Raw genomic sequence first — 22,919 nt, 5'->3', positions numbered from 1 at the left:
AGTCGTCTGCTGTTCACTTTACGTGCCAGCCCATCTGGCAGCCCTGCTGTTGACCCCAGCGCACGTTCGTAAGGTCGCCGCTAGGTGGCTCCCGAGTGGCGCCACCTCCCACCCGCCATGTTCGGCAATACACTCCTCACTGAGACGCCGGCGTGTTCGCAACAGGCATGAAGACACTAAGCCGTGCTTTAGCGAAAGAGAGGGGAGTCAGGCGATCCATGGTATGCATTCGGCTGAGAAGAAAACCGTATCAGAACATCAGGCACGCCCGAACGTGACAGAAATAATTAAGAGCGGGTAGCAGTGACGCCTATCTTTCGAGCCGCACAATCACCAGTCCTTCGGGAACATCACAATCTGAACGCTACCATCACACCTATCACAATAGGAGCGCTACCGTCACACTTATCAGAGTACCTACTAATCCCACCCTCTGCCATGGCGAGTGTAGGTCAAAGTCCACTACCCTCCCGTCCACTATCAGAAATGTAGCCAGCGGCAGCTAACGCAGCGCTCCCTCAAACACAGCCACATATCCCCAGTATTACATATACACATTATGCAATATACATTTATAGACCGACTGAGCCTGCACCCCAGAGACCAGCCAGTCCCAGGGGCCGAGTTAGCCCAGGTCAGTCTCTAACTGCGCCAGGGGTCCAGTGACGATAGACTATGAACCCAGCCCCCTGTCACGAGTGGCGAAGGACCCTGCCCTCCCCCCGCAGGACAGCTGATGTAAGGCAGCAGCGACATAGCGCGAGCCGCGTGCATTACGGATTATTGCCGGTCAAAGGTTACGAAGATGACCGAGACAAAATGTGACTGTGGCGTGCTCCACGAATACACAGTTTAAAGCCGGATGGAATTCTTTACTCAACTGATATGAAGCGAGGAAAATTCAGATGGTCGCCCTAGGATGTTTATAATTCGCTGTGGACTCGGGGGGGGGGGGGGGGGGGGGGGGGTGACTACTTAAAATAGGCAATTTATTCTTATTTTCGAGCAAAGTTCAGTTGAAGGTCTTGTGACTGCGCCATATCGACACCAATGACAAAAGTTACAACGCATTTGATGAATAACTAGTTGAAAAAATGTTTTGCCTTCAAGCCTTGTAATATTAAATCGGTACTTTCGCATATTTTTAAAACGAGTTTCCAGCTGTACACATTGTACCAATGGCCGGAACATTACACTGAGTCTAAGTGACACACGAGGTGCGATAATGTCTCCAGACGGAAATAAAGTCAACTAGGTTACTTGGTTGGTTGCATGTGGTGCCTAGTTAACTATGGTTCCCTATAGGTTTCTGCCACTGACACGGTATCAAGAGAAGGTAGGTTCACCAAGACGATTCCAACCGGTTTCTTACTAAGTCCGACTCGGTTCATGAGCTGTCTAGGGTTGGAATATGTGGTGGGCTTAGGGCTATTACAATCGCACCACACACCAACTTTTACAAGTTCCGTTAAATTAGGAAGGCCAGTCACTGCATAGCATATTTGGGCACGATTCGGTCAACCTCTTCGCAATCTCGCTGGCCGAATGTGCACTGTGCACTTGAGTGAGCGCCGCGCGGCCGACATTTTACAATAGGTATAAGAAAAATTGGTGAAATAGGCAGGTAAGTAAATAAACTATACAAATCACATTTGTATTGCATGCAATCACATAGCATGATCAAACAGCTTTGCATTGATGGAGAAGATGATCAATTATGATATAGAACAAACGAAAAGAAGATGATTCGATTCGATAATGTGCCAAAGTGGGCATCAAGGTATGACTACGGATAGCATGTATGATGTATAGCAGGCATGAATGAAGATAAGCATAGACTTCCGGCTACGCCAGCGCGAGTCTCCTGAATAAAGGCACATACTCTGTATCACTATCTGAATCTGACACGGTCTCTGTGTCTGCGACAGACGGAGACACAGTACTACTGGGCGGGGACACAGGGCTCGACACCCTCTCACTCGAGGTAGTCGAGCTCTGTCCATCCCTAAACCTCCCCTCCGCCCTTCCTCCACCAGGTCCACCAGTGGGACATGCTGTCTCAGAGATCCGGGACACAACGGCACCACCGTTACTCGCCAGCCTACAGCGTGGATCATTGAGGCTGGGAGCCGCTTTCCTACTCATGTCACCAAAAGAGGAGACCTCGGGTTCGACTCGATTGGCCGTCCCCAGCTCGGCAGGGTCCCGCGCGCGACTTCGGGAGCTCGGCACGCACTCACTGACCTCCAAGACATCGTCATCGTCGTCATCATCGTCACTGATGACGATGACGGCGTCATCAGCGATGTGTGTCCGGGTGATGGCGTCGATGATGGCGGACAAGTCGGCGATGCTGCCGTCAGAGTCGAGCTCCTCGCTCGGGCGGCTGGAGTCTTCGGAGTCGGTCGAGGCCGGAGAGTCTCCGGCTCGACCGCGTCTCGAAGAGGCCGGCGACTCCGGAGACATGGCGTGACGCGCGCCGGCGGCTCGGCGTCTCGGAGCAGTCGAGGGATCTGAGAAGGCGTCGGGAAGGAAAAGGTTCGGAGCTATGTGAGCGTACACAGGACCAGATGCGGAGTCTAAGCAGTAAACTGAGCGGTAACCAAGTCTGAGCGGTAGACCAAGCTGATACAATCACACCAAGCGGGGTAGGGGGTCAAACGGACACACATAGTGCAATGTTGAAGCATAAATGCTGTTAAAGTAAAATCCTTGTGTAAAGCATTAAAGCTGGGCTAAAATAAAAGATAAATATTCATCCCATCTAACAATGAATATAGCTATAACAAACATCACATTAAAGATCCAGCTTTACAATCACATTCGTGCATCGCAAACAGCAAAAGTTGGCCATTACGCTCACACCAATCTAGCACAGCCGATCGCAGCTTCACAAGACTTGCGAAGAAAATAAGTAAAATCGTAATTACTCCAAATAGCCGTATACATATAGGATGTATGTATGGTCTTAATGTAACGTTGAGCGTGCAATACGAGATGTAAAAATCGGGAGAAACATATTCAAAATAAATTATAGACAGGGGATATGCCACCCGTTATACATATATGACCCGTGATTTGGGACTAGGAGATGTCCACGAAAGGAACCTCACCAGGATTAGGCGTAGTTCCACCAGCTGATGATGATGCCGCCGCCTCTGAGGGAGATGCCCCCTTTTCCACCACCGGCGCCGCCTTCTTCCTGATCTGGAAGAAGTCGGTGATGAGTTTAGACGGACTGCCGGTAGCGACTTTGGCCTGGGGTCCAGCGCCTGCAGCTGCCTTCGTCTTTCGTGGCCGCCGAGGCGCTGCCTTCTTCGGCTTTTTGGTCTCGAGGAAGGCGTCGACGAGCGGTTTGAGCGCGGCCTCCACCAGGGGCCGCGGCTCGTGGGTCTCGAGCTCCTCCGGGCAGCCGTCCAGCCGCCAGCGCACCAGGTAGCAGTCGATGTGGTGGTGCTTGGACGTGCGCACCACTTGGATGGCTCGCAGAGGGCTCGTCTCATTCCCACCTCCTCCATGCCGCAGCTGCCAGCGGGCCAGCAGCGGCGCAGCCACCTTCCGACTCTGCTCCTCCGTCCAGCCGAGCTCCTCACCGGCCAGGGTGGTGAACTGGGCCAGGTCGGGCCGACTCCAGGTGATGTCACACTCCGGCAGCGGCGCCGAGCGCTTCAGCTCGCTCTCCGCTGCGGCGGCGGCAGCCTCGTACTCCGGACAGCGGCGCGCGCAGTCCCGCGCCTTCAGCTCGGCAGAGTACTTCTCGGCGTCGCGCCGCTGCCGGTGCCACTCGCACGGGCAGCTGACCGACTCGGCGGCGGCCGTGCAGCCGTCTCCGGAGTCGCAGAGCGCGCAGCTGTCCCGCCGGTGTCGTGTCTCCGTGCCCGGGTGGCCGCAGCGCACGCAGTGGCTCGGAGCGCGACCCAGCTCGCCGACAGCAGGCATCGTGCTGAGCGGCGGCTGACGCAGCCAGTCTGAGAGCTGTGGCAGCAGCGGGCGGCCGTCCAGCCGGCGCACCAGCTGCTGGGAGACCTGCAGGCCCAGGCCGGGCAGGCCTGCCGGCAGGAAGTCACAGCCCAGCAGCAGAGCCAGCTCGCGGAGCTGCTGGCAGTCCAGGCCGAGCTCGTCGCGGACCCGATGCAGCGAGTAGCGCGTCGCCTCTCCGCCCGTTTTGCCGGCGTTCAGACGGCGGTACAGAGTGCGTGCGCCGAACAATGCCGCGTCCACGTCGTCGCTCACCACGCCATCGACACGGCCGCTGGCGTCGAGCCGCGCGCACAGCGCCTCTGCCTCGCCGTCGCTCGTGACGTGTGGCACGCCCAGAGCGTCCAGTAGACGGGCGCAGCGCCGCAGCCGGCCGCGCAGCTGCTGCCGACCGCCGCTGGTGGCCCCACCACCCTGACGGCGAGCCATCTCCACTAGTTTCAGGGTGGGTGCCGCTCCGTCCAGCACAAATACAGGCAGTGTGTGCTGTAGCAGCAGCGCAGTGGTGCGGTACACCAGGTTACGCAGGTATGGTTGGTTGACAGCACCTGCCAATGCCTTGGCTGTCTCAGCTTCTACCACCCAGCCGCTGAGGTCCACGGCCACTGTGCGCTCAGCCAGTTCTGACAGCGGGCATGGTTCGCCCACACACTCCAGCACAGACCACAGGCCCTTGACACCCATAGCGGCAGCAGCAGCAGGCCGGCTACTTCAATGCCAGATTAATCGCATAGCTTAAACTGAAATGAAATTGGACACATTGAGAATCATCAGGACACATGATGTACGAGTGGGTAACTGAATTTTAAGACAACTTAAAGCCTTCTTCCCTGTCCTTGGAAAGATAGGTACCAACCACGGGGGTCCAAGGGGCAGGAAAGCAATTGCACATTTTGGTATATGACAAGTTTAGGTTCTAACTACAATTGTTTACACACATTACATTTACCCACATTTTGAGGGCACGTTTGGTTTCTGCAGTGCCCGAAATTGATAGTTGGTTGTTCTCTTAGAGCACCTAGCTAGAAATACTAAAAAACTCAACAATTATTAGGAAATGGCTTTAAAACAAAGGCGTCAATTATATCTTTAAATTGAAATAATGGGATGCATTATAAATATTGTCTTAGGCACGATGCTACTGCGTAGCATTGTTGAACATACAATATCTTATTGATGCTCTATTTTTTCTCTACAAAACCTGCCGAAAATAATTTTAAAACGGGAATAATTTTAAATAAAAATCCCATTAACGTACCATGAAAATCCTCGGTTACGGCATGCTGTTTCAGCTTGTTTACACAGCTTACATCTTTCAGCGCGATAAATACATGGAAGCTGTTCACTAGCAGGGTAAGCGCTGCTTTGATACGGAAAAACACAATAAACCGCAGGTTGCTCAGGCAACAGCGGAAATTTTAAGCCAAGAGATCGCGCGAACCCGCCAGTTGCCGGGGCAACGAGTTCTCAACAAAAACTTCATGAACACTACTTGGAGGCACAGACCCTGCCGCGTTGGCGCGCTTTGGTTGTTGACTGTTGTGGGTGCGGGGTGTTTTCGCGGTCGTGGTGGTATTGGTATGTTAGATGAATTTGTGAATTTATTTGACCTCGGGCTCGGTCGACCTTAGGTGACGGTGATTATTCTGCAAATTAGACAGGGTTAAAACAACGAGAAGCAAGTTGCATTTGGCCTTTTTATATCAATATCTTATCACAATCATGAAGCTTGCAAGAATTTGCATGCCAGACCTCGGATTGGGATGACCATTACATACCCGTCATCGACACGGGGCATGATTCAAATGTAGAATGTAGCGAGTTAAGTTGAAGTTAGCTGAGTTTATACTTAAGAGTTAAGATCTTGTCGTTTTTTGCTGAAATTTCTTGAAACATCCGTTAGCGTCAAAAGTTGGCTCCATCCGCCCGTTTAGCTGGACATATCGACGGTATCATGTTATTTTTGTCCAGTCTGGTTTGCAGGAGAAAAAGTGCCGGTAAAAGTATACATTGAGTCCGAGTGACTGTTAAAAGACAAAGTTTTCATATTCTTACATTATTTGACATCCTGAATCCAAAAATGATACTTATATGTCTTGGAAATTAAAGAAAAAACATAATCAAACCTGACCTAACCTTACCTATTTACCTACAACCTACCAACCTACAACCTACAACCTGCAAACCTAACAACCTAAAACCTACAAACCTACAACCTAACTAACCTAAAACCTAATTTTTTTGCTGTTACATATTTGTATCAACAGCGTCACAATTGTCCACTCGGACCTAATATATACTACCTAATACCAAAGTGCCTATAAAAGAAAAGAGCACTATCATGGGCCAAAACAAATGTGAGGTACCTGCATGAATATTCACTATTTTGAACATCAAGCAATTATGAGATGCTACCACCCATGCTGCCGACCAACTTGGTACCTAACTACATACATATTTGTAATGCCTGCCCAGTGCTCGGTCACCTGCTGTATTGTTGCAGCACAAAAGGAGTACCATAGTTAAATGCAACTTTGGTCCCAAGGATCAGGGGTTAGCTTTGGCCCATGCCTAAAACAATATATTTCTTGTGAATTTCCATATTAATATATCAGTTGATGTGATTCAAAAACTTATGTCGTTTAATCATTCTTCTTTTATAGGTTTCCATCTGAGGCATGTATCCCGAGGGAAGGCATCTGACAGAAATACGTTAGTGGCATGCTGTCGTGTTTGCGATGGAGGAGGTGAACCAGAGACTGCAGGAGTATCAGGAGGCGATACAGAAGCGCGATGACTACATTTCGCGCCTGTCGTCGAGCCTGCAGTCGACCATCCAGCAGCGCGACCAGCTGCAGCGGTCGGCGCACCAGGAGGCGCAGAAACTCGCTCAGGAGATCACTGTTCTTCAGCAGCAGCTCCAGCAGACCTCAGCCTTCCTCAGGGACAAGGATTTCTCTGGCATCAATGCCGCCGAGTTCGTCACTCTGAAAAATCAGGTATGTTTAGTAGTTATAGCATTGGGGGATTTTGATCATGGCCAATTTGTGTCAAGTTGTGCTAAAGTGTGTGTGCTTATGTCGGTGTGAGTGTATGAGTGTTTGGCCCTGTGCCTCGGCGTTTCCGTGCATTGGCCGGTAACTAGCTGGACGGCGCACAGCATTGGGCTGGAGGGATGGAGGAAAGGTCTCGAAGCGAGGAGGTGGGGGAGATGGCTAAGCTTGACTCGACTGCCGTCTGCCCCGTCTGCCAGAAGAGGGCGTGGCGAAACACGGTAGCATACATCGAACCGGCTTACGATTTGTTTTGACTGCATGCTCACGAGTTGCAAGTTGCAAACACGAGATATTTCGGCTCTTCAAGATTGCGACTTTCGTGGACTGCGCCGTTAACTATCTGAAACTGCATCCATCGATTCTGGCAATGCAATAGATAAAGGTAACAACTAACGATTACGATCAATGACCCTGAGTGAAGCATTGGTGTCGGTTTTGGTGTCGCTAAAGATCGGACTTATTGTCGATGATCTCTAACTAAAGAAGCCCATTGATTGTCATTGAGGGTTTTTAGAAAATATCCAGGAAGATAGTTGGTAACCGGTCGGTTTTGTTTGGGACTTGAGCGTATAAGGAACCCGGAAGGTAATCTTACCAAATAACAAAAAGCGTTTGTGCAAACATATGCGGAAAGCTCAGCCAGCGAGCGGGGCAACGACTGATAGGTAACGGACGGAGTCGCTTGTTGATGCCGGACATGTCATGAAGCGTTTCAGTCGGCGCGGTCTGTGATTTTATGGCTGCAAGCAGCCCATGCGCGCAGTCTTCGTTCTCATTGTCACCTGTATCAAGTGAAGGACGCGGTGAGCCACATCGGATTCGAGACACCGGTCTACAAACCGTCACTCCTAAAAATAAAACAATGCTGTACGGTCATGTCACGGGAGGCCGTTCATCAGTTTGCCGGTACGCAAGCAACCTGTCATGGCCGCGTAACTCAATGAATCAATTATAAACTATTACATAGCCTATAGGTAACGATTAACGTGTATTGAAATGATTATATTGTGAGTTAGGTCGTGCTAAGGCCTGCAATTCTAATGCCCGGATTAATATTTGATATATTAAAATTCATGTATGGCGTTCGACATGAATGCGCACCTGTGTGTCATGTGTGCCCGTAAGGACTAAATTGGCTTGTCTATGAGCTGCGCAACGCGACTGATCTCTACTAGAGACTCGTCCGTTCGCCGCCCGGGGCGCTACCTGACCCGGGCACGGGGTAAGCTGCTGGGCACACCTGCCAGCTGGCGTGGACGCTCAGAAAGGGTCGGACGGTGGGTGCGGTGGGTGCGGGTTGGGGAAGGCGTAAGCGCTTCTGGTATTGGTAATCTGTTTATTTATTTATTTATTTATTTATTTATTTATTTATTTATTTATTTATTTATTTATTTATTTATTTATTTTACTGACAGGTTCTGTCGTCATTATGTGCTGAATACGCGAATCACATGCCAAACTGGATTTAGAGTCGTTTGTTGGTCACTCTAAACCAAAGGAAAATGGGAGAAATAAAACACTATAGTTCGTTTTATTTCAAAAGGACGCTGGCTCCAAGTATGTTTTTCGAACAAGCACGTGTTTTAGCTAGCAAAACGGGCAAAAACTTGCTATAGTTCGTTTTTATTGTGCTATTTAACAGAAAGTACAAGCTCACATGCATAAACACATTAACCACATGTACCCATACGAACCGCCGGTGCCGCTCAGAGCCTGTGCTCCCTGGCGCGGCGGTTACAGCGCCCCGCCGGCTCCCTCTGCGCTGACCACTTGGTTATATAGGTCTTTGTGGAGGTAGAAGAATATGTAGCCGTTTCTCTGGTGTCCCTCGCCCATAATGTCGGCCTCGTCGACACAGCTGACTCGGCTATCGTTATAGTGGTACCAACGGTCCCTGCCGACGCTGTAGACGTCCGACACGTAGTGTCCGGAGTGCGTGGCGCCGCCGTAGTGGCTGACGATGCCCACCAGCCGGTAGGTAAAGTCGCCGGCCAGGTCCACTGAGCAGAGAGACTGGCCGTCTTCCACGCAGAAATCCGAGAGATGTGCCTGCTCCGAGGTGTCGGCCGGCGCTCCCTTCCCCAGCGACCTCACGATGGCTTCCTGGAGCTCGCCATCTTCGTCCTCGCGGGTCCGCGCCGGTTTGGACTCGGAGTCAGCGTCCAGCACCACCAGCTCATCCTGCGCTGGCGGCGGCGGCGGCAGCGGCTCGGCACCGGTCGCCGGTGAAGAGGGACGCGCCGGCGCTGCGGTTCCGGCCGACACCGGCGATCCGGCGGCGGCGGACTCCGGCGGGCCGGCGCTGGCGGTCGGCACTGATGACGGTCCACAGGCGGCGGGCGGCGGCGACGGACCCGACCTGGGCGCCTCAGACTCCTCGAAGTCGGAGAGGGTGCACAGGGAAGGCTTCCTGCACTTCCACTCGGGAGGCCGGGTGACGTCATCCGCGACATATTCGTTCAGTGAAAGGAACTTGGGAATGCCGACATTGGCGCGGATTTTCTTCGATTCCCCCCCAAGGAAGACGTACCGGTTGAGCTGTAGTATCAGCGTCCTGGGCAGCTGGCTGATTTTGGTGGTGACGCGGCACTCATCATGCTGGCAGTGCTGACAGAGCCGCTCGCGCCGGTCAGGCCGCATGCACATTCGCAGTGCGTCCTGCAGCGTGGGCGTCTCCGTGCCCTGGCGGCGCGGCACTCTGACAAACCAGCATATGTTTTCTTGCCGCTTCAGCGCCGTTTCATGACACTTGGTGCACATGTAGCTCTCGACGACCTGGTACTGAAAGTTGTCTCGCACCGGGTTGTCGGTCGGTCGCCGCGCGTCGATCTCTCCCTTCATAGTGTCTAGCAGGCGCAGCAAGAACTCATTGGCGTCCTGCATCTCGGTACCTCTGAACGCCGGGTCGATGTCGGCGAACACGTCGCGCAGATCGTTGAGATGGCTAGAGACTGATTTGCTGAGTGCCTTCTGGCGCAGCACCATCAGTTTGGCGACGGCACGCAGCGTGCGGCACTGGCCGCTCTCGTCCAGGCCCGAGATCAGGGAAATCATCTCACTGAGGAACGGTCGCAGGCCCAGCAGCGACTGCAGGGTGGCGTTCTGATAGCAGGAGTTCCCGTAGTTGGGTAGGCCGATATACAAAGGGTCCTTGCCATCATTGTCGGAGTCGAGCGGCCGGATGGCCGGGACTAGCTGCAGGCCGCGGCTGGCCGCCTGCGCCTTGCCACAGTGCAGCTGCGGGTTCTTGTCGCCCTCGCCGGACTTGCGCAGCGACGGCGGCGGCCGCATCTGTGGGCTGGCGGCGGACAGCGAGCCGCCGGCTTCGGCCGAGTCACCGTAGAACCGGCGCGGGCCGACGCCAGCCACCTGCAGCAGCTTCGTGTTCTCCCTGTCAGCGCGGTCCGGGCAGCTGGGCGCCCGCTCCTTCGAGCGCGACAGTCGCGAACCCTTGGCCTCGGACGGGTGCATGGTCCCCAATGTAGATCCACCTTGGCTCGACTTTGAGAGGGAATGACTTGAGTCGACGTCAGATGCCTGCCTTCCAGCGTTTTCATCGCTATCTGGTTCTTGGCTGCATGGTGACGACTCAGCAGTGCAGGAAGGCTGCGCATGGACTCGTCGAAGCGTTGACGTGTCGTCAGCTGCTGCCAGTCGCACAGCAGCCGCGTTGCCACGTGCCACTGCCACCGATATGCGCTGCATTAAGTGTTCCATGTCTCGCCGATCGCCGGTTGTCTGAACGATCCGCTGACCGAGTTCTCTTAAGAAGTGAAGACTATCAGTGCCAAAAGCACCAGATGTCTCGACGGCGACTGTTTGGAACAGGTACCGCCGACTTAAGTCAGCGTAGCGTCGACGTTTGCGTCCTTCGGCAGCAGTGGCTGCGGCACTCGCGCGCGATGCGCATGCGGATACTGAGGAGGCACTGAAAGTGTCGACGCACGTTGCATCCCAAATGAGGCATTTCCCCTCTGAGTAAGGGAAGGTTGTGATGCCATCGGGACGGCGTCCGTCGCCGCGATCCAAGCCGGCAGGTTCTAGGACTGCTGGAAGGCCGGCGGCAGCGAGGCCACGTTTGATAATGTTATTGAGCTCTGCGTGGCGGGGTAGTCGACCGGCGCTTAACTGGCAGCTGAGACCGTGCAGACCACGCTCATCAATGTCGGCCCCGCAGCGGCAGCGATGGGGAGCGCAGAGCTCAGCGCCAATCCGCAGAGCGATTGCTGTCCGCAAGGTGTCAGGCTCAATCAGGGTGCCTACACTTGGTGACGGGTAGGCGTTGAGCCAGGCGCCTGAGTGTGGCTGTCCGGCGGCTCGGAGCCTAGCTTGGCACACCTTATCGGTGCTGCTGTCTAGCAGGTGCGTGCTGATAGACTTGGCCTCTGAGCGGTCCCATTCGCGTTGAAGGTGCCGCTTTTCGTCGTCTGGCGGTGTTAGACCGGTGCGGTTTTGCCACTCACTGATCAGACGCCGTGTGGTCTCGTTGAAGTCAGCTGAGGTAGTTGCATTGATGGCTGCCACCATGGCCGCAGATGCGACATGCGATGCCAGGTGAGCGGGGAGGGCTAGATCGGAGGTCATCCTCACACCAAGCCCGCCAAGACTGACAGGCAGTGTGGCCTGTCGCCAGGCGTCGTCGCGCATCTGAACGTTGGTGATCGCCTCTAGACCCTTCCTCACGACCTCGTCGATCCCAGAAAGCAAGTCAATGTGTCTGTGGGCTGGGGAACTTCTCAAAAGGTAGAGTAGGCGAGGCATAGAGACATAGTTCTTAAGCAAGAAGAAGGATTGGTGGGGCTCTTCCATGCTTCTGAGACGCCGTACTAGTTTCTCAATCTCCTGCTTGCCGAGTAGGAGTCTGTGTCGTGTTTGAGAGTCATTCATTGGTGCGCCGAGCAGTTCCAGGTCATCCAGGCAGACTTCATGAGCGTCAGGGAGGATGCCGTGCAAATCATCCAAGATGTTCTGTTTTTGCTGGGCCCCTTGCTTTCCCAGGAAGGTGCATTCGCATTTCGCACCGTTGAAGCGCAGGCCAGCCTTCTCAAAGTTCTCTTTGACGCGCTCAATGCTGGCGAGCACTTTTGGCAGCGGACCAGCCAGAGTGCCGTCGTCCAAGTACCAGACGTTGATGTCTGCATCTGCTGCTTTGGTGGCGGTGTCTATGGCCAGCGAGAACAGCAAAGAGCTGAGAGGGTCTCCTTGCTGGATGCCGGTTTTAGACAGCACTTGGCTCTCTCCGATGAACAGGGGAGCAGATTGGCTGTACCCTTGCCATACGAGAGAATAGATGTCAGGTGCTCTTGCTCTCACTGCCTCCAGCATGCTGTCTCTGCGCACTGAGTTAAAGGCATTTGAGACATCCAGCTTCACGAGTATCCTGTCTTCGCTGGGTTCCGACTGCTGGATGTATGTTCGAACAGCATGGACTGCCGCCTCACATCCATTTCTTGTGGCCACGCCCAGTTGCACGGGCCTCAGTTCGGCCCCGATTCGTCCGGAGACTGAGTGCGCAGCTACTTTTGCAGTGATGCGGCGGTACACGCTTCCGACGGCAATGGGTCTAAGGCCGCCGTCCTTCTTACGCAGAGCGATCAGAGAGGCGCCGAAGAATGCTGGCAAGACAAACTCAGGAAGGCGGCCACATAACGCCAGATTGACGAGAGCAAAAACGAGGCAAAAACTGAACCTGAGAAACTCGAACGTCGCCTTATTTTAACATGTGAATTATTTCCGATAAATTTCATGCCTGCGTTTTGGAACTAGACATGAGAACAGTGGTGACGTCATGCTGTGGAACTTGCATTGCAATGCAACGCATAACTATCATGGAAAGAATCGATTACTCGATTCGGGCCTCGGTAAGAGCAAAAAACGAAGTTTCCCAAAATTCGTTGGCAATGAATGCTTTCGTACGGACATTGGGTGCCAGCTGCCACCAGTGACGTCATCGTAGTATGCTCATTTTTGAAGTCACAATTTCCATGTATTTACCGAGCACAATTTGAAATCGATCATTTTTTCGGCAAGAAATTCTTAGCCAGACGCTGAAGTTGCCAAAACTCACGTGAGAGCTTCGATAATGCACTTTGAGCCAGCGTCCTTTTGAAAAAAAAACGAACTATAGCTGTGAAACGAAGTGCTGGTTGCGTTAAGGTGCTGTGCCAAACAATGCGTGGCGCCGTTGTGTGCTTTTTGCCGCTGTGATTTTTGTGTGGTTTCCCTTTTTAGCTGAATTGCAAACAACTGGCGCTGAAACTCCCTTTCTCGGTCGTTCCTGTACGACTTTGCATGCTATTTTATAACGAGTGCTCGTAGTTTGCTAACATTAGACGATCGATAGTCGTGCTTTATAGCACTGCTACCTAGCTCAATGTGTTTGAATTTTGCATTGTAGAATTTAACATTATATTGTGCATGTGTTTTTGTGCGATTACAGCTGATAGCTCTAAACGCCACAAATGCTAACCAGCTGGATGAAATCGCTGCGCTGAAGGCGGACCTGAGTGCGAAGACCAAGGCGCTAGCAACCGCCGAGTCATCCGCTACGCAGATTCTCTCCACACAGAAACTGAATGATGAGGTAGCATATACTTCAGTCAACAATGATACGCTGATTTTCTGACAAACACAGGAGCGCCATTTAACTTTTCCATTGTGGCGCATCTACAAGCACAAGTCATCACTTGTCAGTCAAATAGCATGAGATGGTACAGGTTTTGGAGACGCGATATCCGTTATTTAGGGGGAGGGGGCGTAAAAAATAACTGGAAAACTGTAGGATAATCATTATTCTTGCTGGGCAAAACTACCGACTACCTTAGGATCAATCGTTTTTAGTTGTAGTTACTTATCTGGTGCTTTCATCCATGACTTGTCGGTGAATATCCATTTACCACCCGTTGAGATAAGCCAGATTGTACGTCCATTCGCCCATTGCCGTAACCTCTCGTATATTTGTATCTACACCGTTCGAGTCCCGGTCTGACCCGCTGCCGTCCTGTCGTCCAGGAGCTGCGGGTCGCCCGCGCTCAGGCTGAGGAGGAGCGGCGGCGCCGCACTCAGCTGGAGACCCAGCTGGAGAGCCTGCAGCAGCAGTTGCGGCAGGCGCAGCGGGACAGGACAGCCCTGGAGGAGAGCTTCGGCAAGGAGAGGGCACAGCTCACCAGCCGCGTGGAGATGGTGAGGCTTGAACCACATTTTTAAAAGAATAAATCCGCATTGCTCAGCCCCTCATCAATCAGTCGAGTGCGTTAGCTGATTTTAAAACTGAAACTTCCAATTTATCTTATCCTCATAAGTTTGCGGTCTTGCGCAGGAGTCCCATTTTCGTAAGTTGTTTGATTTTGGAGAAGCCGCACGTTTGTCTCAAATCTGTGAATACTGTTGACTTGTTTTCGTGAGAGCTTGTAGTTATAAATCATTAATGACTCAGAACCCCTTTTATTGGACGTGACTGATGACGCTATTACTTACTTTGTTCCCCGTCCCCCGCAGTACACCAGCCAGCTGTCGGACCAGAGCTCGCTCAACGAGAGTCTCAGCGTCACCCAGAGCCGGGTCAGTGAGCTGACCTCGCAACTCGAGGCGGCCGCTCGTAGCCTGGATGAGGTCACGGGCTCCGCTGCGCGCACAGAGGCACAGCTTCGTGAGAAGGTGAGATTCATCTCCGTGAGAACTGGTATCTAAGCTCGATGAGGTATGATTCAATTCTGCCCTGTGGCTGGACACTCATTGACAAAATAAAGTGCTGCTTGATCAGCTGATGTGGTTGTGTTCTATGAAAATGTGAGATTCTGCTCTCCGATTCAGATAACTTAAGTTTTGCCTGACGGCTAGGTGCAAGGTTATTGTCAACTATTGAGCTTTTTTATCAAAGCGAGACTCGACTCCGTTACCTACCGGCGACTTTTTACGCGTATTTTGTCTGACTTGGTCTCTCTGACGGCAGATCGGCCAGCTGGAGCAGCAGCTGCGCGAGCGGTCAACCGCTGCCGACCGGTTACAGCAGCAGCAGTCGAGCGTTCAGACGGCAGCTGCCGAGCAGCTGACGGCGCAGCTAGAGGAGCGGTTCGGGCAGCAGCTGTCGCAAATCACCGGCGAACTCAGGTGAGAAATTCAGTGTGATGGCGCGAGAGGGAGATCGAAAGAGATAAGCTAGTGCGCTTTGTATGTCCGCAGAATTGATCGACTTATGTGGCAAATCTGATGTCAACTTACGCCATGTCGGTCCCGCATGGCTAGAACTGAGCCGATCTTATTATTCGCTATCAAGTTCTCGGGCGGATAACTCTTGAGCGTTTATGTTTTAACTATCGTCACCTGACTGTCCAATATCCCTACCCCTGTGTCAGTTTGTAATTGAGTGCTGACCAGTCGACTGAGAACGCCATTTGACCGACTCCCTGATCTCCAGGTCCTCTCACGCTGCGGAGCTGGCGGCGCTAAGGGAGCGCCATCAAACGGAGCTTTCGGACCTCCGAGCCGATCACGGGGCGCGGCTGGGACAGCTGAGCTCCACACCTCCCGCCCCACCGCCCGCCGGGGACACCGCCGAGCTGACTGAGCTGCGGCGGTGTCGAGAGCAGAACCGTCTCCTCGTGAAGAGTCTGCGGGTTCAGTTAGCGACTGCTACCGAACAACGTCAGGCGGCGGAACAGCGGCTGGTCCGCGCGGAGGCCGAGAGTGCAGCGCTGGCCCAGCAGGCGAGTGTGGCCGCGGCGGCGAGAGATGCGCTGACGGAGCAGCTGAAGGCGGTGACTGAGGAGAAGCGGGTCCTACAGCAGCGGCTGGAGGGTGTTGGCGAGGAGCGAGGTCAGCTCGATCAGAGGACGGCCGAGGAGAGGACAGCACTCTCAGAGAGGCTGAAGACGGTCACCGATGAGAGGGATGAGCTCGCTGACCAGCTGAGAGCCTCTGCCGACGAGAGGAGTTCTCTGAGTCAGCAGCTGCAGGCAGCGGCTGAGGAGCGGGAGACGCTGAGGCAGCAGCTGCAGCTGGTGAACCAGCTGCAGGCGGACACGGGCGCGCAGCTGACGGAGGCTAACCAGCAGCGAGATCAGCTCTGTCGCGCACTGGCCGCCACCAACCAGCAGCGGGAGGAGCTCAGTCAACAGCTAGCTTCAGTTAACCATCAACTGGAGGAGCTTAGCCAACAGTTAGCTTCAGTCAGCCAACAGCGAGAGGAGCTCAGTCAACAGCTAGCTTCAGTCAGTCAACAGCGAGACGAGCTTAGCCAACAGGTGACTTCTGCCAATAAACAGCGAGAGGAGCTCAACCAGCAACTGGCTGTAACTAGTCAACAGCGAGAGGAACTCACCAAACAAGTAGCTTCAGTCAACCAGCAGCAAGAAGAACTAAGGAATCAGCTGGCCTCGTCCAATCAGAAGCAAGAGGAGCTCCGCAACCAGCTAGTCTCAGCCAACAAGCAGCGGTCTGATGCCGAGGAACACCTGCACGCTCTTACTGAGCAGCACAACTCGACCGTCTGTCAGCTGGAGGAGGCCGCCTCTGCCCGTGACGCCGCTCACCAGCAGCTGAGCTCGGTCACCGAGCAGCGGGACCAGCTGAGTGTGCAGCTGGCGGCGCTGGGCCAGCAGCAGGCGCAGCTGGTCGAACAGCTGGCCGTGGTGAGCCAGCAGCCGGACATGCAGGATGTGCTACAGAGGGTGACGGCAGAGACGGCAGATCTACAGCAGAAGCTTCAGCAGGCTGTCGCCGAGAAAGAAGTGGCGGAACGTGAGAAACAGAAGGCAACGGAACAGATTGATGCTCTGAAGAAGGAACTAGTCACAGTTACTGATAACAGAGATAACATGCAGTTGGAGATTACTAGAATCACTGAGCTGCGAGATGTCTTGCAGACGGATTTAGCGACCGTGACCGAACACAACGGCCACCTTTCGCAGGAGCGAGATGAAGCTCGCCAGCAGATCGAAAATCTAAACCAGCTGCTGTCTGAAGCTACCGAGCAACGTGCTGAGTTTGAAAAACAGCTTCAGACTTGGACAGAAGAGAGACAGAAATTTGAAAAAGACTTGCAAGTGGTGAGTGATGGACGTGACAGTCTAATGCAGGAGCTACAAAACACCTCCAAACGTGCCGATAAGCTAGCGCTGGAGCTCCAGGAAGCCGAACACCAGCTTAACTCTACCAAGGAGGCGCTGGATAAGATCTCACAGGAGAGAGACGATGCGAACCAGCAGAATAGTGACCTTCAGCAGCAGCTGAGCGCTCGCTTGCAGCAGGAAACCTCCCTGACGGAGCAGCTGCTGGCGGTGACTCAGCAGCGCGACTCGCTGACTCAGCAGCGCGACTCGCTAACTCAGCAGCTGGCGACAGCCGGACAGCAGACTAGCGAAGTGAGCGGTGTGGTTGAACAGTGGAGTTCGGAGTTAGAGCGACACACGGCAGCCGTCGCGCGACTACAACAGGCTCTGGAGGCTAGTAAAGCAGAGCAGGAACGGCTGGAGGCGGAGCTGGAAAAAGTGCAAAAGGAGAGGGATGGGTTGCGGACGGAGCTGGAGAGAACGAGAGAGGAGAGGGACGAACTGCGAGCGGAGTTGGCGTCTGAACGAGAGCGCTGGACCGCCGCCGATGCGGAACTGACAGGCCGTATCGCTGAGAGCGATTCAACGGTGTCGCAACTCCGAAAGAAACTCGCCGAAGTCGAACTGAGCCGCCAGCGAGACTACGAGGAACTATCTCGTGTCAGAGCTGACGGGGAGACTGCTCTATCCGTGCTGCGCTCCAAGCTCTCAGCTGCTGAGGCAGCGCGGCAACAGACCGAATCTGAACTGACTGCCGCCCGCGCAGAGCTGGCTGAGCTTGCCGCCAGTCAAGCAGCACTTCGCGACGACCGAGCCGTGGCGAAGGACGCCAGCAACACGGCCATCAAGCTGAGGGCGCGGGTGGAGACACTGACACGGAGGCTGGAGGAGACCGAGAGACGAGTGTCGGACCTCGAGCAGGAGAGGACAATGCTGCAGCAGACGCACCAGAAGTACATTGCGGAGACGGCCGGCCAGCTGCTCGCGGCGCAGGCCGAGGCCGAAAAACTACGCGCGTGTCTTCTGGTACAGAGTGTAACATCTCCGAGAAAAGAGTCTAGGGGCGTGATGTCACCGTACGGGGAAGGAAGTCTAACGCCAAGGAGGGGAAGTTTAATTCCCAAGAGAGAAGGTGTGCGATCGCCAAAGAGAAGCGCGACGGCTGTGGAAAAGACCGAAGTGGAAAACCTGAGCGTATTGATGAGGGAGTTTGATGGTTTCCGCTCTCCGAAGAGGGAGGTTTTGGCTGTGACTGTGTCTGGTGGTGAGGTGCGTGCGGTGGACTCCGCTCGGAGGGTATTGCAGTACGGTGCGCCGGCGTCTGAGGCGTCTGCCGGGAGAGCGAGTCTCACCTCGCCCCATACTCCGCCTAGCGCGGCAGACTCGGGTCTGACCGCTGGCTCAGGCTCGGCGGAGCTCAGCGATCGCCAGCTCTCTCGATTAGAAAGTCTGGTGCTTGTGGGAAGTTCGCGAGCGGATACTGCCAGTGGGGCTATTGTGGAAGCACCGGCGACTGTGGGAGAAGTTTCAAAGGAAGAGTGTGTTGAAGAGGAGAGAGCTGACGGTGGTACGCCAGTAGTGGAACTCCCCGACTCCAGTGCAGTCACGCGGCTACTGCGACGGTTGTACGCGCGACTGGCGGCGGCGCAGAGAGACAAACAGCTACTGGAGCGGCGGCTGCACCGGCGGGGCGTCCACCCTTCTCTCCCAGACCGTCCAAACGAGCAGGAGCGGCCGACAGCGCCACCGGCTGCTGGCGACGGCTCGCCTAACCAACAGCACTCTCCTGATGAGAGTCCTGTACATACCGCCCGCTCAATCCTCACCGCTTCTCCGTCTGTCAGCCTGGGTGTTCCTCTAACCGACCGGACCGAGGACGTCCCCAGTCCCGCCCCGGGTGCTGGACGATCAGCCGGTCCCTCCTCAGCAGACTGTGCTCTGGAGGCTGCCGAGGCCGTCCGTGCTGCTCTGGCAGCGTCAGAAAGACAGCAGACGGAGCTGATACAGCTCGAGACGCGCGTCTCCTCCGAGCTAGCCGAGTTACAGAAGGGTCTGAAGTCGGTGATGGAGCAGGGTGCTGACACATCAGCGGCTATCGTCTTGATTGATGCTTCATATGAGGTGCGACTGCTGAAGAGTAAGCTGGCTGCCTGTACTAGCATCAACTCAGCTCTTCACGAACAGCTGCGAGTCCACCGTCGGGTAGTGACCGGATTTCAGAGGCTGTTCGCGCGGATTGCGGAGGAGGGACGATTCAGCGGCGTAGCGGAGGGAGGATTGAGTCCAGCGGGGTCGCTCCGGTCGGCGCAGAGTGGCTCGTTGTCAGGAAGTCCCTCCTCCAGTGCAGAGATGAAGGTCGTGGCATCTGGTGGACAGGGGACCTCTCCTTCGGCCAGTCCACGCCTAAGGGACGCCCCCGCCAGTGAGCCCTGTCTAACCCAGGCGGATGATAGTGAAGCGTGGCTAAGAGAAGCGGGGCTCACTGACGTCCAACTAATGCAGCTCTCCGCTGACGACCAGCCTAGCGCGGATGTCAGCGTGCCTGCACCGGCTGAGATTAGTGATCCCAAACCAGCTACCAGCGGCCCGCAGCTGGTGCCCGAGCCAGTCCCCCAGCCTCAGACCCCCGAGGTGCCGCCGTTTGATCTCAGACTGCTGGGAGATGCGTCACTCTCTGATGACGATCCGTTCGCCGGGGCGGCGTCCGACGCCAACTTTGGGGAGCGAAGCTCTGGGGAGAAGGCTACACAACCGATGAAGTCATCTGAAGACCGGGGCCTGGGTAACGGTGAACGACAGAAGGGTGATACCATGCGGGGTAGTGATGGAGAAGCTCACAAAACCGAACCTGCCGGTGATGGAAATGTGTTAGAAGGTGGCGAAGTACCGTCTGAGACGGCCCTGAGAGACGAAGACCGGGACGGTTTTACAGAGGAGACACTGCTCTCCGATCTGGAGCTCCTTGAGCGTCTGGTTCGAGAGAACGGCACCCTACGGCGGGCTCTGCTACTGGAGAAGGGCCGCGGCCAGCGCCTTCTAGCGGTCGGGGATCGGCTGAGAGGGCGCCACCAGCGCGCAGAGATGGCGCTGGCGGAGGCCGACCGGCGACAGGTGCTTCTGGTGAACTGCGTGCAGCGACAACAGGAGACCATCGAGAGACTGCAGGTGAGAAAAGAGAGCTAATCATGGCCCACAACTTTATTCTGCTGTGCTTCCTAGCGCTTCTTCGACTCTTGATCAATCAGAATCGTTCAGGGGGTTGGGGTTAGGGTTGGAATGAGGGAAGGGGCGGCCAGTGTTCAGTGGGCAGTGACGTAGCCCTTAGGAGATAGCTTTTGGTAACCCGTTGAGGTGGCGGTGTCACCTTGATATCGGCAGCAGTAGGTGACAGAAGCAAAGGGACAGTCTGAACATCTCTCAGCACTCACGGTCAGGGCTCGCTGCCGATAACTGGCAGCCTGTGAGCCTTTGATGAACGTCGATCACGCGTATGTATATTGCAAGGTGTCCAGTCGGGTCCGCCTTGATCTTCTCATCCAAACTCCAAGTCTCGTGGCTAGTTGAGGATTTATTGTCGAAGTTGAGCGTAGTCTGAAGGCGGGAGGTGGTTCGCCCCAGCCTCAGCGGTAGGGACCGTTCCAACTCACGGTATCATTTGGCCGTTACCATGAGCGTTGCGACCAACTGAAGACAGTTCCGGTAGCGACAGATGCTACCGAAGCGCTATAGAAGCTTTAAGGCTTTCACTGAGGAGGTCCTATGTACATACTTATTGTAACATTTCAGCTACGGTGTTCTCCACAGGGTACTTATAAAGGAAGTGAATTTAAACTAATGAAAGAAGTGAATTAAACGCCTTTTTAATGTTGGCTTCTTATTTTGTTCATTCTTCATATGTTACACTCTGACTTACTCCAACTGACACCCCCACCGATTTGGACCTATGATTCATGGCATTGCTGCTCCGTGTATCAGTGTCCCGTCCAGTCTGCTCGTTCACTATGTTTGTTTATGTATTGCAGCGAGCGGTGGTGGAGGGCGGTCCGGCGCCGACCGCACCGGACCTGACCCCGCTCCTCCGCGAGTGTGGAGACTCCCTGAGGGCGCGCGTCTCTGCCAAGGAGGAGGGCAAGGACGGAGAGGCGTGCGGGGAGGAGGCGGCGACACAGCCGACAGCCACACTGCAGGTAAGGGCGCTGGGGCGGAGCGGCCGGCCTAAAGGTTCGCTACTGCAATATTTCTTGCTTTAATCGTGCTTTAATTTCGAGTACGACCTTGCATTTGTGCTCGAATGGTTCCGGATGTCTTCATACGTTTGGGAATCTGTTACTGGATACCTTGGTAGTTGGTCAGTGCCATTTGCATTTTGTTTATGAACTGCTCCAAGCTATCTGAGTTATAATTGTCTTCCAACTATAAGTTTTCTGAAACATGCACTGCTCAGAACGTTGACTATTCAGCAATCTACTTGTGATGTAAATGTATACTAAACAAACAGGAAAACTTGAACACTGTTGAAGGGAGTTAGATGGACTTCCTAGCGCCGCCAGGCTGATTTCTTAGCAGAAATTCGAAATCGTGAACGCATCAAGGAACACAATATCCCTGGAACCGCATAATAAGGACATTGGTGATTTCTGTTAGATGTTCGCCACAGTTACGTAATATGCGAACCATACCTTGTTATCCATCCCTGCGTTAACCCAGTATAAACTTGTGGAAACGGAATAACAAAATGAATGATGGGTTTGGTATGATAGGGAATGATGGGCGCAGATGTGGTGATTCTCAGCCCTGCCGCCACTATAGTTCGCTCCCCCGCGGTTTGCGGAAGCGGACTGTTATTGACGCGTTCCGTTTGTCGTGCGTGTTTACATCGTCTGACTTTCGACTGCTGATTCAATTCGCCCCACTATCCTGTGAACCCATCATTTTTATGATCTCTGGAAGACGCAACAGATCTCTGATCTCTAGAGCTGGGCCCAGCCCGCGTTGGAGCCTCTCAAATCCACCGGTACCTATTAAAAAACGGCACCTATTTGATTCCTCGACCGGAGTGCGTTTTTCTTTCGAAGTGACCGTCGCCCCGCGGGTATCGACCTGGTGTTATTTGGGCACACCTGGGATTGATTTATCAGCTTGTTTACCAGGGGCGGTGCCGGTGGCCGTTTTTGTGAACGGAGAGCCTCTGCCGCCCCGCGAGACTCATCATTTCTGGACCCTTTGGACGTGAACCGTGATTGGACCGCCCGTAACGGAGTTGGCTTTAGTAAAAAAAAAAAAAAAATGTCGGCGTTATGGCTGTAATTTTATAGGTTTCAGGTTTCCTTTGCTTGCTTTTTTTACGTCACTTGACACTGATTTTCCGACTCCCCACCGCACTTAAATCGTCTTTCTCTTACTGAGATTACCTCTAACGTCTTTGAGACTAAGATCCGAAGCCCGACGCCGGGTGCCCGGTCCGGCCGGACTGACGTAGGGTGTGGTCCGCCGCTGTAAGGATGTCCAACTGCGTGGCGTATCGACCTCAGGGATACGTGTTCGAGAGTTATTCATGACCGACCCGGTGGGACAGCCGTGCCCGGGCTCTGAGTCGATTAACTGACATGCTTGTCGGACGTGGGGAGGTAAGGGTCAAGAGTGACGCACTGGGCTGGGGACGACGGTAGGTACGCTCAGGGACACCTACCTGGGTAGTGGGTATTTCCTGGGAGGAGTTACGTTCAGAGTATGGCGAAGAGCGTGTCGATGGGTGCGGTGGTCAGTATTGGTGTTGGTGGATGCTCGGTGGGTTGAGAACATGGGTGAGTTGAGATCGATCTTTTTCTTGATTGGC

At 54.1% G+C, this 22,919-nt stretch overlaps 2 protein-coding genes across 2 annotated transcripts; one reads left to right on the top strand and one right to left on the bottom strand.

Annotated features, from left to right (window-relative positions):
- Positions 1-1,633: 1,633 nt before the first annotated feature.
- On the bottom strand, positions 1,634-4,724 carry LOC122370982 (flap endonuclease GEN homolog 1-like). The gene is made up of 2 exons (XM_043347008.1): positions 3,114-4,724; positions 1,634-2,513 (listed from the first exon to the last, which is right to left on the bottom strand). The coding sequence occupies exons 1-2, from the start codon at positions 4,660-4,662 to the stop codon at positions 1,846-1,848; spliced, it is 2,217 nt and encodes a 738-aa protein (XP_043202943.1). The 5' UTR covers positions 4,663-4,724; the 3' UTR covers positions 1,634-1,845.
- Positions 4,725-6,640: 1,916 nt separating this feature from the next.
- LOC122370973 (myosin-11-like) lies at positions 6,641-21,270 on the top strand (the record flags this gene model as incomplete). The annotated part of the gene is made up of 7 exons (XM_043346983.1): positions 6,641-6,977; positions 13,474-13,617; positions 14,046-14,216; positions 14,532-14,690; positions 14,986-15,143; positions 15,451-20,248; positions 21,106-21,270. Coding segments are annotated over exons 1-7 (5,856 nt in total), but the record flags the coding sequence as incomplete, so codon positions are not given.
- Between the last annotated feature and the right edge of the window lie 1,649 nt (positions 21,271-22,919).

This window comes from Amphibalanus amphitrite, unplaced genomic scaffold (assembly GCF_019059575.1).
Source record: "Amphibalanus amphitrite isolate SeventyFive unplaced genomic scaffold, NRLGWU_Aamphi_draft 001191F_arrow, whole genome shotgun sequence".
In the NCBI taxonomy this organism is placed as follows: domain Eukaryota; kingdom Metazoa; phylum Arthropoda; class Thecostraca; order Balanomorpha; family Balanidae; genus Amphibalanus; species Amphibalanus amphitrite.
The sequence above is the reverse complement of the archived record's forward strand: the minus strand, read 5'-3'. Positions and strand labels throughout refer to the sequence as shown.

Coding starts and splice junctions, on each gene's coding strand:
- LOC122370982 (XM_043347008.1), bottom strand. CDS start 4,662: ATGGGTGTCAAGGGCCTGTGGTCTGTGCTGGAGTGTGTGGGCGAACCA. Junction 2,514..3,113: donor TGGAACTACGCCTAATCCTG/GTGAGGTTCCTT, acceptor ACGCCTTCTCAG/ATCCCTCGACTGCTCCGAGA.